The sequence below is a fragment of the Nilaparvata lugens genome, chromosome 10, assembly GCF_014356525.2.
Source record: "Nilaparvata lugens isolate BPH chromosome 10, ASM1435652v1, whole genome shotgun sequence".
NCBI classification, from domain to species: domain Eukaryota; kingdom Metazoa; phylum Arthropoda; class Insecta; order Hemiptera; family Delphacidae; genus Nilaparvata; species Nilaparvata lugens.
In genome coordinates, this window is record NC_052513.1 from 16,478,890 (window position 1) to 16,495,513 (window position 16,624).

The 16,624-nt window shown below is 34.1% G+C and overlaps 1 protein-coding gene across 2 annotated transcripts in view; it reads right to left on the reverse strand.

The window, feature by feature from the left end:
* Window positions 1-3,543: 3,543 nt before the first annotated feature.
* The window catches only part of LOC111055062 (G-protein coupled receptor Mth2), a 34,985-nt gene continuing 21,904 nt past the window's right edge, over window positions 3,544-16,624 (reverse strand). For both annotated transcript variants that reach the window (XM_039436451.1, XM_022342261.2), the window contains exons 2-5: window positions 12,661-12,739; window positions 11,136-11,332; window positions 8,938-9,103; window positions 3,544-5,761 (exon numbers count right to left, since the gene is read on the reverse strand). In XM_039436451.1, coding sequence (XP_039292385.1) covers window positions 5,389-5,761; window positions 8,938-9,103; window positions 11,136-11,332; window positions 12,661-12,739 — 815 coding nt within the window. In that variant the 3' untranslated portion in view covers window positions 3,544-5,388. The remainder of the gene's footprint in view (window positions 5,762-8,937; window positions 9,104-11,135; window positions 11,333-12,660; window positions 12,740-16,624) is intronic.

The window sequence follows — 16,624 nt, forward strand, 5'->3', positions numbered from 1 at the left end:
CGAATTTCAAGTGGAACTGACCTCTATGTCGCCGCTCTAATCAATTTTGCTGTTCTAACGGATATTTCCGGTATCTAGTGGCTCGTAAATGGATCAGGAAGTTAATGTGAGTAGCCCATTGTATTTTTGATGTAAAGAGTAGTTTTTAATCGTTACCCAAATTTATAACAATGAACTCCGAAAATCTAAACTATTTTACTCACAAAAGATAAATTGATAGGGTTACCAAGTACAGCTACAGATTTGTATAGCTACATATAGACATTGCGTGTTAGGTAACCAACTCAGAAATCATCTTGTATTTGTGTAGTTTCAAAGATATCAGGTTGTAGATTTTCGAATGGTAACCTGAGCTTCAACGATAACCTAAAAATGATTGGCTCATGGGGCTGACTCAATTATCTGTTTTCAAACTTTGAGACGGATTCCCACAGTGTGAGAGATGTTCTCCAGACATCACTGTGTAATGCATGCAATGAATAATCCACTTGTCAGCTGATTCATTATGAATAATTCTATAGTCTGATTGATCCTATCTTCAAAGTAGATGATATCTTTAGTAATATCGGAGTATTGAATGAAAAATACTAAGAAATTGTCAAAAACCACAGATTTATTGATACTTAGAAAGACTGGTTTCGGTTATTACACTATTGTCAATCTCTGATAAACTGGTTTATCATTTGATATCATGATTGACAATGGTGTAATTACCGAAACCGGTCTTTCTAAGTATCAATAAATCTGTGGTTTTTGACAATTTCTTAGTCTTTTTCATTCAATATGAATAAATACCACAATATCAACTTCTCAACTACACAAAAAGTAATATCGGAGTATGGAGGAATTCCATTTTCTTTTCATATTATTCTTAAAATGCATAATTTCAAAAAGCCTTGTGTATACATCAACGCGCAGTTGAAAAAGCAGTATTTCTACCAAATCTCATAGAATTCTATCAACGCGTTTAGCCGTAATTGCGTTACATACAGACAGACAAAAGAAAATCCGAGTTAAAACATACCTCACTGCGTTCGGTCAAGTATTTTAAAGTTGAATAGTGATAAAAAATGCATTACATTCATCCAGCTGAAAACTGACAACACAGTTGTACATGAGATCGTTCTAAAAATACAATATCTGTGTTGATAATTCCACTCTCACTTATTTTCACTCATTGAACAAAAGTTCTAAACAAAAATGGAATTTACTTATAATATTTCGACTTCCTATCAGTAATTTGCAGCTTCATATCTATCTGACTATCAGAGATACAAAATAATCTTTCATGTCATTCGATAGACAATTTAATTTCCTACAAAAATTTCATTGTTATAGCAGCTTCAATGTAGGGGGTGAAATTTTCATTGCTGCAACAATAATTGATCGTTTGACAATGACATTTGAAGGGGGTGACTGTGACACAATTTTTGACTTTGCAGCTTGATTTGGACCAGTTAGTAGGTGAACATAGCAGAAGTGCGCATCTTTATCTCCTCTGTTGAAGGTGTGGAACCGCTGAGATGACACTTGTTGCAGCAATGAAAATTTCACCCCCTTCATTGAAGCTGCTATAACAATGAAAGGAAAACTTGGAATAGTGAAATAATACATCATTTTAAAGAGAAATCAATGCTCTGCAAACCTACGAAAAGCATCAGTTTCTATGATGCACTGTTGGAGAGTTATAAGCCCTGAAAGAGCAAAATATTGGATAAAAACCTGACTGGACTAAACTGGAACGTCCACGCATCTTAGCCGTGGAAATAGTAACTGAATCTGACATTGATCCAGATTCCTTGAAATTTCGGCCTTAGTTGTAGTTTTACCGGAAATATACATATAACAAGAATTGTAGAAAATAAAATTTTATACAAAAAATTATCGATCAAGTTTTGTCGTAAATATCTAAATAAGAGCATAAAATTGAAAAATTGGGATTGGTCAATGTACTCTGGACTAGCAGCCATCAATAAATTAATGGATAAATCATTCAATATTGAAGATTTCTCATATTTTATGGCATGATTAGATAGGTAATTCAATTCTCTACAAACAAAGTTCTGTACAAAATTCTGATAGGATTAGCCGTTCTAAAGTTATTCACAAAAACATGAAGTGACTACAACTGAAGAAGTCTAGAATCATTCCTTGTGACAGTCAAGGCAGGATCTCATTCATTTTTCAGGTGACAAGCTGAAAACAGAGGAAACGAATTGAGGCGCTCGCCCGATCTATCGGTGAAAAGTGTAACTAATATTCCACAAAATTGGTACAGGACTTCACCTTTCTTCAAATTGCAAGCTTATTTCTTATTATATGAAAAAACTTAAAAAAATTAAACTTGTAGACAATGAAACGGTCTATCAGTATCATCTATTTTCAAAACCTGAACTCCACTAATTATCATATTAAACTCAATGAAATACAGTCATCCGCTACAACTAAATCTACCGTACTTCCTAAATTTGAAGTTTATGAACAACATTTTAATGGAATAGTATTAAAAATGAACAAATTGGAGAGAATAATCCATTTAACAATAGTTATTTGTGCAACTAGTGCGCAAAGTGACAGTTTGCTGCACCGAAAGAAACGTTTACGCCCGAGCCGTAGGCGAGGGCGGAATGGTTTCTTGAGTGCAGCAGAGGAACTTTGCGCACGTATTTCACATTAAGTTTTTCCTACAGTTACCATTGAATATGAAAGGTGGGTAATTATGGGTAAAATTGCCTGAAATCCATCAAATGTTTTTCTGTGTAATTTTATTATTGATAAAAACCTTAATCCTAAAATCCTAAAGTCCTCGTTTGCACCTCTGCTCTTGATAAAACAAACTCTGCTCTGGTTCTTGATAAACCTCACCTCTTGCACCTCTTGATAAAAACCTTAATCCTAAAATACTAAAGTCCTCGTTTGCACCTCTGCTCACTATAGCAGCCCAGTCACTGTTACCAACTTCATTTTGATTTTGCTGCACTGTTGCTACATATAACCTACTAAGTATTTTGCGTTGCCATGTTGCAAATCTGGAGTGCAGAAAAATTTTTCCCGCACTAGAGCGGAAAAGTGATTCTTTGCGTTCTGTAATCAGTGCAGCAATGGCCACTTTTCAACGTAACTGTAGGAAAAAATATTTTGTTCTTAGTTTTAGTCGGATACGATGGATTAGGCCAGCAGTTTCTAGTTTCATCAAAACTGAAGCAATGATCCAAATTTTTGCAAACTTTAGTTTCCGATCGCGCCGATAGGTAGAGCGAGCGAGGTCTTTTTGTTTCTCAGCTAATCAATCTTCCAGCTTGTTGGCATTACATCAATCAGATTATAGAATCTCATGTGCCAGTATGTGAAGAAAATAGTATTATGATCAGTTTTTTGTCAATAACTTTTGAACGGCGCATTTTAGCAAGATTTTGCAGAGAACCAATTTTGTAGGAAATAAATTTCTCTACAATTTACATTACTTATTTTATGAAAATGATGTTCTTGAAAGGTTTATGGATCGATATAAAGTCGAATTTGAGTAGCAAAAAAAATTTTTTTTTGAACAAAAATTTACTAATAATTATATAACATGAAGAGTATGTATAGTAAGTATTCAATAATTTACAATGCAGTATTCGAAATACTTACCAATGTGTTATTTAAAATTTAAGCTTAATACACAAATTTATTATAATTAACAACAGGGGCACCATTTAGGGTGGCAGGGGGGCGGCCTAGGCCCCCCCCCAAGGATCAGATGAATAATAAAAATGCGGGTCTATATACACGAATCCTTAGAACTCATACTGATTTAATACTTTTTTTAAACAGCAGTAGTATAATTCCTTCTACAGTATCAACAATGTAGCAAAATTGCCTTGAAAGTATGGGTATGGAGTAATAAAGAATATATTTTTCTCTGTGGTATAGTTGAAGCTTAAATATAGAATGGGTACAATTATTGATGAGGGCACAATAAGTGAGTTATTGCATAAATTTCAACGTGAGAATTAACAAGTTGCAAGATGTCACAGTGAAAGCAAAATTAAAGAAAGGACACAATAATAATGTATGACAATCAATAATAAAATAAATATGTCAGACAATCAATAATGTATGTACAGAGTTGGTGAGAATTATGGGAACAGCTTAATGTTTCTTTAGCTTTCTAACTAAAAGTTATTTTCCAATTAGAATTAGATCCCCAATGAAATTGTTGAAATTGTCATTGTAAAAGAAAAATTTATCTTTTTCCATGATTTTTAAGAAATCTGTTTCAGTGTATTCCTACTTTAGGGCCTCTCTGTAGGCCTATATTTCTAATAAATACTTCATGATTCATACTAATAATGTAGGCCTATATGCTTGTATTGATACTTCAACCACATTTGTATAAAACTGGAGAAAATGAAGCATATAATAATATCTTCGAATGTAACATTTATGGGAAAACCCAGGACCCTCTATCCTTTGGGCGTATTCCTCCCCCCCTTCAAACCTCTTGGTCCCCCCCCATAGCAGTTTGGTGAAATGGCGCCACTGATTAACAACTAGATACAGTAATAATAATTAATGATAATAGGATACCGTAATGCTTAAAATAGAGATAAGGATACGGATACAGTATACTGAAATTCACATTAAATCTAACATTATTTGGTTTCTTTGGTACTATATATACTAGTTATGTTGTGCTCTTAGTTACAATTGTATAAAAATTGAGAGTTACAGAGCCATGACTAGATTTTTTTTTTAAATCTTCCCCGAACTAAAATCTGGGGTCTCCATTTTTCAATAACTATGTTGAAGTCTTGTAAACCGGAAGATACATAATATTTCTTTTCACAAGACATCTCAATTTTTTGGAACACGACACTGATAAAATAGGATATCAGTAGAATATCTATTATCTATAGTTGAATGTCTACTCACTATAGTGAGATTCAAGTTATAAAGTCAGTGGAAATTATAGGACAACAGGGTTGCCGATTCTCTTTTTCCAACGCCTTGTAGATAGTAGATACCTGTGAGGTCCACGTTATAATGACAGTGTTTGATTAGCAATGGTATTGCTATCCTTGTCTATCATCCAACAAAGCGGATAGCGCTATCTCTTTCTCGCTTTGCTCTGTTGCCAGATCGTCTTTTAACAATGTAGAATTAACAAAATAATTCAGCTTAATTATGAAAATTCATCATGAAAAATATAATTTCTTGCTTAATAAAATATAATTGGTTATTTTAAACAAAAATGAACCGTTAATATTGCATCAATAAACCTGTATCACCTACCGTCTATAGAAGGCATTGACAAGACAGAGGTTCGGCAACGTTTTTCTCCTATCTTTCTCCACTGCCATTATAACGTGGACCTCACTATATTATCGTAGCTTTCCAACCAATTTACCTCTCACCATTAACTTTTCCGTTAGGTGACAAATTCTTCATTTCAAAAGAACTATCCATCTTAGTAACGTTTTGCTTGTTGGCTGTTGAGTGAATATTGTTGTTTGTCACATTTGTTGTTTCGCGCGTTTTTGTTGAGCTCTGTGAGGCGTCCATCAATCTGATTGACGGACAAAATCGATCGTTCAAAAGTCGCAAAGTCTTCTTCTTCCAGACGAATATGAAGAAGATGGGAATTCCTTGTAGAGTGTTGCAGACGTCGGTGACAATCCACACAAAACTCGACTGTCGGCTGCCGAAGTGAAACGATACAACTTCTGACACCCATGTTATGCCCATAACCAGGAATAGTTTGAAGTAGAGCATGTACCTGAAAAATATCATAAACTATGTTAATACATATACATAAGCTTGAAAAGTTTATATAACCCTATATCAGACTTTTAAGATCCGTTAGCACATCAAAGCTCAAACTGAATTTAATCAGCTGGTGGCTTAAACTCAAAATGAACTGCATTATAACGAACGAGACTTGATGAGGATTACATGCAGCTTAGAATGAAGTTTGACAGTTAATGTTCAAGTTTGTTACAGAAGCTCAGCTAGGGTCTAAGAATTTCGTCCTCGAATTTGTCTCTTGAAGGACTTTGAAATTACATCATAAGAGGCGAGTTTTCACAGTTTTCCAGCGTTTATTAGCGTTTCCCAATTCTAAGCATATTCAGGTTTCAGGAACTAATTGACAGGAAATTTGGTATATATACAGAAGCTCAGCTTAGATGTAATGACATATTGATAGGAGATACGCCAAAAATCTGCGTCTTCCCAGCGTTACCTAGTTTTTCTGATCTTTCTTTTCAAACAAATGAACGGAGAATATTTGACTGCATGTCGTGTGAAATACATAGAAAAAAGTGTGTTTACAGAAAATATTCATATTCGGTACAGTTTTCGAGCTAGGTTTCAGAAGTTTCTTGATAAGGGGATTTTAAGGGGCGTTTCTCCAGTATTTATCTGAGTTTACTCAGTCAACTGGTGATTCAATCGAGCCTGGAAGTCTGCATCAATAATGACGTCTGACTTATAATGAGGGAATGAAGCAAATTCTATTATTATTTATTGATGAATCGAGGCGAGTGAAGCGAGCCTGTTGATCTTATTTCTGCATAATTTAGCCAAGGGACAGAGCGAATTTCATTTTCACAATATATTACTAGTAGTTCTGTGAACAGTAGACCTCGCGCAGTTATAAACCACAGCCTCCTCTTATACTGTCCATCAGAGTAAATCCTGTCTGTATGTCGAGTCGGCGAGATATCGGTGTGAAAACGGCTAATGGCTTTTGGGGTTGGTGTATCAAAAATGCTAACATCAAAAGCTAATCTCCTTCAAGACATACTGGCAACAGGTCAGCCCGAGTTCAAAGCAGGTCGAGAGACAATACTATGTTATTTTAGTTACTAATTGCATGTGTTGTTGCATGCAATCAACAGTTGATTTAATAGTGAATAAAAATTGCATTCAATGAAGTATGTAATTAATAGTCCACACAGCAGCTGATTTTTAGTTACATTGAGTTATTGATTGCATGCGCTATTGCAATCCACTCGACAGCTGATTTATGATGAATAGTTCTATAGTCTGATTAATCCTATCTTCAGAGTAGATGATATATATATATATAGTGATATCGGAGTATGGAAAAAATTCCTTCTCCTTCCATAGTATCCCTAAAATGCAAAATTTCAAAAAAACCTTGTGTATACATCGACGCGCAGTAAAAGAAGGATTATTCCTGACAATTCTCATAGAGTTCTATCAACGTGTTTGGCCGTAAATGCATTACATGCATACATACGAAAGAAAATCCGAGTTAAAACATAGAGGAAAGATAGCACATAAAGATATTCCATGGTATAGGGCGTTTATGTTCCAAATTCCATTGTTAACTCAACTGACAATCCTAGTAGGTATTCTGTTTCGTGACGCTATGCGACGCTGGTAGACTCTCATACTGTGCCGTTCTTCTACTCTTACCCCAACAAAACAGTAATAAAACGGAAGTCGAACGTAATCGGCTTGAGTTAACAAGAAATTGGCTTGAAATTTGGAACATGAACGACCTTTACCACGGAATATCTACTTATGCTGTCTTTTCTATATGATTATTATTTACGTAGTAGTTCATATCTATAGTGAAGTCCACGTTAAAATGGCAGTGTTTGATTAGCAATGGTTTTGCTATCCTTGTCTAGCATTCAACAAAGCGGATTACGCTATCTCTTTCTCGCTTTGCTCTGGTGCCAGATCGTCTTTTAACAATGTAGAATTAATAATTAATTAACAAAATACTTCATCTTAATTATGAAAATTCATTATAAAATTATTGAAAATTATAATTTCTTGCTTAATAAAATACCGTACAATTGTTTATTTTCAACGAGAATGAACCGTTAATATTACATCAATAAACCTGTATCAGCTACTGTCTATAGAAGGCATTGACAAAAGAAAGGATCGGCAACGTTGTTCTCCTATCTTTCTCCACTGCCATTATAACGTGAATCTCACTATAAGTGGTCTGATTGTTCTCGTTTACATTTACAAACTAAGTTTAAATGAAACGTTGTAGTTACTCTTATCTGAAAATCCAACCCAATAAAGTGGGATTGAAAATACAACTTTTCCTCCACCTACTGTCAAAAGTACTTACTTTACTCCCTGAAACATGATACTAAAGTGTCACTTTTTCGCTCTCGGTACTAAAAAACAGAAAAACTCCCTAGGGAGTAAAATAATCTCCATAAAAGAAGGAATAAAAGTGACTCCATTTAAATAACATGGGAAGCATCTCTATTTTAAAAACGTACATTTGGAATAGGTCAGAAGGTCTAAGCTCAGATGAGGAAGCATATAGAGTAGTCATTAAACCAACTAAATTCAATACCTCAACCAGACATTTGATCGAAATATAAAATTTATGTTTGTATGCTGAAATTTTTATTACAAACTTCATATCACTATACTAAAAAAATGTATATATTTTTTCTTTTATTCCATGTTATTCAAAATATCAGCCAACGAATATTACTTATTAACTAATCAAATTTGAAACGGGAACTTCGTCATCATAGCTGTAGTTTTGGCTGTCATTGTTGTTACAACTTTAGCCGACAGATAGTGCTGTAGGAGGAGAACTGTGATTACAAGCCAGCTGTTTCTGTTTACTTTTTAGATTATGTTGTAACACATTGTTTGGTCACATACGTTTTTAAAAATTATTTTATTTGCAGTTTTTATAAAAATGTAGGTGGAGGAAAAATGTTGTGTATATCACGAGTGAAAAATGTTTTTTCTCCCTCAGGAAAATTGTTGCCCTCGGCTTCGTCTCGGGCTTCAAACTTTTCCTTAGGGAGAAAAAACAGCACTTTTCACTCTAGATATACAAATAACTATTATCAGTACTTTGGATTTGAATACATCTAAAATAATCTGAATTAAACCGTAAAAAAATAATGTGAGAAACTTTGTCATACGGTAGCCTACCTCTGTTTTTCCTTCTCATCATGACGTTTATTCCCATCGTGAGTCAAAACTCTAGTTTCTTTAGATATTTTCAATATTTTGTTAATTGTAGTCATGAAAAAGAACAGATTGGCAACCAGTATTGAAGCCATTGGTCCGTAGAAGTATGTCCACATCGCTGGTTTACCTGTTTAACAGAATATTAATAATTGAATAGACAAGTTCTGTACATTGGTAGACAAGAACTGAAATGTGAAAATATAGATCAATTGAATTTGTTCCGTTGCACAGTTTTTACTTTCCTTGCCCTATTACCATAGGTAAGGAAAGTATTGCCTTCCGAGAAAAATTAAGGTACCCAAATTCCTAAATTTCTATACGTTTCAAGGTCCCCTGAGTCCAAAAAAGTGGTTTTTGGGTATTGGTCTGTATGTGTGTGTGTGTGTGTGTGTGTGTGTGTGTGTGTGTGTGTGTGTGTGTGTGTGTGTGTGTGTGTGGTGTGTGTGTGTGTGTGTGTGTGTTGTGTGGTGTGTGTGTGTGTGTGTGTGTGTGTGTGGTGTGGTGTGTGTGTGTGTGTGTGTGTGGTGTGTGTGTGTGTGTATGAGTGTATGTGCGTCTGTGTACACGATATCTCATCTCCCAATTAACGGAATGACTTGAAATTTGGAACTTAAGGTCCTTTCAATATAAGGATCCGACACGAACAATTTCGATCAAATGCAATTCAAGATGGCGGCTAAAATGGCGAAAATGTTGTCAAAAACAGGGTGTTTCGTGATTTTCTCGGAAACGGCTCCAACGATTTTGATCAAATTCATACCTCAAATAGTCATCGATAAGCTCTATCAACTGCCAAAAGTCCCATTTCTGTAAAAATTTCAGGAGCTTCGCCCCATCAATGCAAAGTTCGATTTTAGATTCCCAATTATCAGGCTTCAGATACAATATAAACAAAAAAAATCAAGTGGAGTAGATTGAGCATGAAAATCTCTACAATTAATGGTCAGTAAAATTTTCACCTAAAATTGAAAATAAGCTTTAAATTCGAGAAAATGTGATTATTCAATTGAAAATTATTGTTGATTCTATTGAATCATTCACTATGAAGAGATAGCAGACCTCATGTGTGTCTCCAGCGTTATTGCCCTGACACCAGCTGGCTCAAATCTTTGAATAGTAGACTTGAGATGCGCGGGAACACGCATCAGGTGATCAATTTTCATGACGGCAAGGAAAGTTGTGTGAGTGCGCCACACCAGATTTTTAAATTTGTATAATTTGTCTTATTTATAATATTTGAAAGCCAACAACACTAAAATATGAAATCTTGTGAATGTAATTATTGTTGATATGAAGAATTTATTGGATTTAACCATCGCCAAATGATGTCATTGCATTGATGTCAGATTTGTTAATTGGTCTCGTGATTTGTTCATCTTTATTTAAGTTTACAGAGGAGTTTTTAATTTTGCAATTGGGGTATTTTTGATTATGATTGAGAATTGATTGAGGATTTCTGATTTTGACATCAACAATATTCCCATTCAATTAAAGCTGACAGTCGGATCAGCTTCGAATTTTAGATTTTTCTGCTTTTAAATTTCATTCTCAACGTCACTCTACTATAGTGATGTCCACGTTATAATGGCAGTGTTTGATAAGCAATGGTACTGCTACCCTTGTCTATCATGAACAAAGCGGATAGCGCTATCTCTTTCTCGCTTTGCTCTGTTGCCAGATCGTCTTTCAACAATGTTGAATTAATAATTAACAAAATATTTCATCTCAATAATGAAACTTCATTATGAAATTTTTGAAAAATATAATTTCTTGCTTAATAAAATATAATTGATTATTTTAAACGAGAATGAACAGTTAATATTACTTCAATAGACCTGTATCATCTACCGTCTATAGAAGGCATTGACAAGATAGAGGATCAGCAACGTTGTTCTCATATCTTCCTCCACTGCCATTATAACGTGGGCCTTTCGCATTTTTCTAGCGATTTCAATGAATAAGCTAAACATGTTGAATTAGCGTACCTAATTCAAGAAGAGGAAGAAGATGAAGAGGAGGAGGAGGAAGAAGAAGAATACGAAGAAGAAGAAAAAGAGGTGGAGGAGGAAGAAGAAGAATGAGGAGGAGGAGGAGGAGGACGAGGACGCCACTGGACCTCACTATGACTATAGTTATAATTTTTTTTCAATGGAACTCACTTTCAAACCAACATTTGGTTTTGCCGAAGTCTGGTTTGGGAAGAAGCCATTGCTCGGAGATGAATGGCAGAGATTCGGTGGCGATAACCAGGATTATGATGGCAGTGGCACTGCCCCATGAGTAGATAGAGTAGTACAGAAATTTTTTCGAGTCCATTCCACGTTTGCTCGGTTGCATTTGAGATTTTCTGAAGCCACTGAAAAAAATTGAGTATATAACTTGATAATTTATAAACAAATCATTCCATGTTAGCATCTGAGATTTTCTAAAGCCACTGAAAAAAATTGAGTATATAACTTGATCATTTATAAACAAATCATTCCATGTTAGCATCTGAGATTTTCTAAAGCCACTGAAAAAAATTGAATATATAACTTGATCATTTATGAACAAATCATTCCATGTTAGCATCTGAGATTTTCTAAAGCCACTGAAAAAAATTGAGTATATAACTTGATCATTTATAAACAAATCATTCCATGTTAGCATCTGAGATTTTCTAAAGCCACTGAAAAAAATTGAGTATATAACTTGATCATTTATGAACAAATCATTCCATGTTAGCATCTGAGATTTTCTAAAGCCACTGAAAAAAATTGAGTATATAACTTGATCATTTATAAACAAATCATTCCATGTTAGCATCTGAGATTTTCTAAAGCCACTGAAAAAAATTTATTATATAACTTGATCATTTATAAACAAATCATTCCACTTTTGCATTTGTGATTTTCTAAAGCCACTGAAAAAATTAGGTATATAACTTGATCATTTATAAACAAGAAAATTGATTATTTAACTTCATCATTTATAAACAAATCATTCCATGTTTGCCTATGAGATTTTCTGAAGAAACTGAGAAAAATAGAGTACGGTATTTGACAGTACTTGATCATTTATAAACATATCATTTGACGTTTGCATCTGAGATTTTCTAAAGCCACTGGAAATAAATTGAGTATAATATAACCATAGAGAAACATTAGCGTAAGTAGATATCCCATGGTACAGGGCGTTTATGTCTTAACTTTTACTGTTAACTCAAGTCGATTACTGTCGATTATTGTAGATTTTACTGTTTTGTTGGGGTGAGAGTGTATGAACGGCACAATTATGAGTGACTACCAGTATCACACAGCTTCACGGGAAAGAACTACGCGGACTATCGGCTTGAGATAACAGTAAAAGTTGCGACATAAACGCCCTATACAATGAGATTTCTTCTTATATTTTATTGAAAAATATTATCCAATTTAAATAAAAAAAGGGGTAGCGAACAGCCTCAACAAAAACCTTTCTTGAAATTTGGAACATAAACGACCTTTACTATATGGGATATTTTTGTATGTGTTAAATGAAAAAGACTAAGAAATTGTCAAATTGTCACATTTTTGTATGTTATATTTTCCCTATGATGTAGCCTATATCTATGTCCAAAAGCTATAATTTATTGTGCCTTATTATTCGAAAGAGTACTAGAGTTTATAGTATGATACTTTTTATATTTTGGTTGTGAATACTTACCAAAATACCCACCAAATGTCGAAGCACATTACGTTCAACCAGTAGAAACTAGCAAGGAAGGAGAAAGCCACAGTATATGCTGAAAAAAAACAGAGAAACCTTGTTAATTTTTGGAGTTTGAGATGGAAAATTGAAACAAAATTGTGTTGAAAAACACAGGGTAGCTTATTCCTACAGTAAGGTCCACGTTATAATGGCAGTCTTTGACAATGATATTGCTATCCTTGTCTATCATTCAAAAAAGCAGATAGCGCTAACTCTTTCTCGCTTTGCTCTGATGCCAGATCGTCTTTTAACAATGTAGAATTAATAATTAATTATAAAAATCCATTATGAAATTATTCAAAAATATAATTTCTTGCTTAATAAAATATAATTGGTGATTTTAAACTAGAATGAACAGTTAATATTACATCAATAAACCTGTATCAACTACCGTCTATAGAAGGCATTGGCAACATAGAGGATCGGCAACATTGTTCCCCTATCTTTCTTTACTGCCATTATAACGTGGACCTTACTATAGTGTGAAGCAGTGTGATTATTGTATTTGAGATTATTTGACGTACTCCAAAATTCTTCCTCGTTTTTAACGTTCAAAGTCACATATAAAATATCTACTACTTTATAATAGAGTTTTTTTAGAAAATAGTTTTTTATTTATGCTATATTTTTTTCTTTTATTGATTCAATGATACATAATTATTCTTTGAAATAATTTGGTGGAGGATCAACAGGCAGAGCCCAAAACTGTTACCCCCACCCCCGAATTTCGATTCATTAAAACAGTCAAGAAGATAAGTTTTCTCCACTTTATAAAATTTTGTCTGATTTTCTGACCAAACACTTGAAACAAGATCTTATTATATCTCTAAAGTATCTCTGAAATTATCAGAAAATTGGACAATTAGAATTCAAAAAATGTATGTTTGACATGAAATGCAATAAGAAACGCTAATAAATAAGTAAATTAGGTACGAAAATATGGAAAATTCACAGACAAACGTCAGAAAACATTCAAAATCAGCAGTAGAGTGTTTCTTGACAGCAACCTGTCAATTTTTATCGTGCTATCTGTGATTGTAACAATGCAATGGAATAAAACAAAAGTACAGTATTTAGTTCAAGGAATGTTTTTGACATTTGATGGAGTTCTCGTTTGATTGACAAGTGAATTTCGTAACTGCTTCAGAAAGAAAGTTGAGAGAAGTTTTCATTCATTTTTCATGTCTGAAAGTATATACGGCCTAGTAGAAACCTTAAAATTATAGTCAACCGCACGAAAATAGTCCGATAAAAATTGAAATTACTGAGTACCTCCTCACCTAAACCCACCCCCCATACATAGGCATTGTCAATTCGTCTGTACCAATTTCCATCGGACTATTTTCTCACGGTTGACTACAGTATAGGCTACTATAGTGAGGTCCACGTTATAATGGCAGTGTAGAAAGATAGGAGAACAACGTTGCCGATCCTCTGTCTTGTCAATGCCTTCTATAGACGGTAGCTGATACAGGTTTATTGATGTAATATTTACGGTTAATTCTCGTTTAAAATAGTCAATTATATTTTATTAAGCAAGAAATTATATTTTTCAATAGATTCATAATGTATTTTCATAATTGAAATGAAATATTTTGTTAGTTGATTATTAATTCTACATTGTTGAAAAAGAATCTGGCAAAACAGAGCAACGCGAGAAAGAGATAGCGCTATCCGCTATGTTGAATGATAGACAAGGATAGCAATACCATTGCTAAACAAACACTGCTATTATAACATGGACCTCACCATAGCCTAAATAACGCTGATTGAATTGTGCGATTGAAATTGTTCAAACGTCAAGTTGAAACTGTTTTTAAACTGTATTAAAGGATTGTTGTTTTTGTAGAATGATTGAACTGCGAATTCTTCGATTAATGAAGTGGCAGTAAGTAAAATCAAGTTTTTTATAGTGAGGTCCACATTATAATGACAGTATTTGATCAACTTTGGTTTTGCTATCCTTGTCTATCATTCGATAAAGCCGGTGTTACTATCCTTTTCTAGGTTCACAACGATGCCAATTATGTTTTTGACAGTGTGGAAATATAATTAATTAATGCAGAGAATCGGCATCGCTATTCTTCTATCTTAATCCACTGCCATTATAACGTGGAGCTCACTATATAGAGAGATTTCCAGTGAGTCATACTTCAAAATACTGCAATTCAATTCGAAATTTACTTTAATGGCTACTATCTGATATTATTCCTTGTAAGTGGTTCGGAAAACACTTGAAACTCAAGTTGCTTTTCTCAGATGACATTTTTTCATTGCGATTAAATTTATGGACCCACACCCAGGAATATTTAATTCAATTTATTGGAACCGGGAATAAGTATGGGGTCAATATAGATATAACCGCAGTGAATATAGATAGATGTATAGTTACCACTATATCTCCTATTCTATTGCAATACACTGAAAGTTTGCTAGAATTTGTATCGGGCTATCAGCAGTATCCCTATTTTGAATTGTAACAAGTGACAGTATACGTCTCTTTCTAAATAAAGGAGAAGTTATTTATTAATTTTTGTTATTGTTTAAGTTTTAAGTTGCGTGCAGCTATTACAGCATACGGACAACCTACGTCAGTAACTTGCGTTGCATAATTGGAAAATATTCAAGTAGAAGGAAACTTCTAGAACTTCTCTGAAAGCTCCCGTTATTTATGTCAAAAAGTGACAATTGGAACTGTCACAAAGGTTAACGCCCCCACCTGTCAATCAATCAATCAAGGTGAAAACATTTGGTAATATTGTATTTTCCTAATAGGTGAAATGAATTTGAAATGTATTGATAAATAATGAGGAAATCTTAAATATCTAAAACTCCGACCTCTTTTCAATATTAAAATGCTCGTTACAACTTCTGTTTATAGTGTGATTCATTTTATAAGGCTTTCACCTGATTAACTTTGGCTTGCTATTCCTGTCTATCACTAGTAGCTCTGTGAACAGTAGACCTCGCGTAGTTATAAACCGCAGCCTCCTCTTATACTGTCCATCAGAGTAAATCCTGTCTGTATGTCCGTGGGGTACCATCTGACCGAATCCCAAAAGGTCGAAGAGTATACTTTCCCATATGGTCGAATCCCATCTAGCCGATGAGATTCGATCAATTGCGACGAACTACAACATTTTTCTATCAAATGGGATTCGACTGTTCGAGAATCGGTCAGATGGGAAAATCATATTTTCGACCTTTTGCGACAGTTGAGATTTTTGGCCAAATGAGATTACTATTAAAACTTTTCGATCATTTGGGATTCTACCATTTGGGATTCTTCAATTTTCGATCTTTTGTGACAAAATAATAATTTCGACCAAATGGGAATCGGTCATTTGGCATGCCACCTGCATGTCGTGTCGGCGAGATATCGGTGTGTAAACGGCTAATGGCTGTTGGGGATGGTGCATCAAAAATACTAACATCAAAAGCTAATCTCCTTCAAGACATACTGGCGACAGGATAGCTCGAGTTCAGAGCAGAGAAAGTTCGAGAGACAATACTATGTTATTTTAGTTATTAATTGCATGCGTTATTGCACGCAATCAATAGTTCATTCAATAGTGCATAAAAAATTTATTCAATGAGGCATGTAATTAATAGTATATACAGCAGCTGATTTTTTACCAAGTTACAATGAGATATTGAATTGCATGTGTCATGGCATGCAATTTATAATCTACACGACAGCTGATTAATAATGAATTATTCTATATAGACTGATTTTTACTCTAATATTGGCGTAAGAAGGAGGCTCCTTTTTCCTTCTATATTATCCTTGAAAATTTCCAAAAATACGTTCGACGCGCAATTTAAAAGGAACATACCTGTCAAATTTAATGAAAATCTATTACCGCGTTTCGCCGTAAATGCGTAACATATAAACATTTAAACATGAAGAGAAATGCCA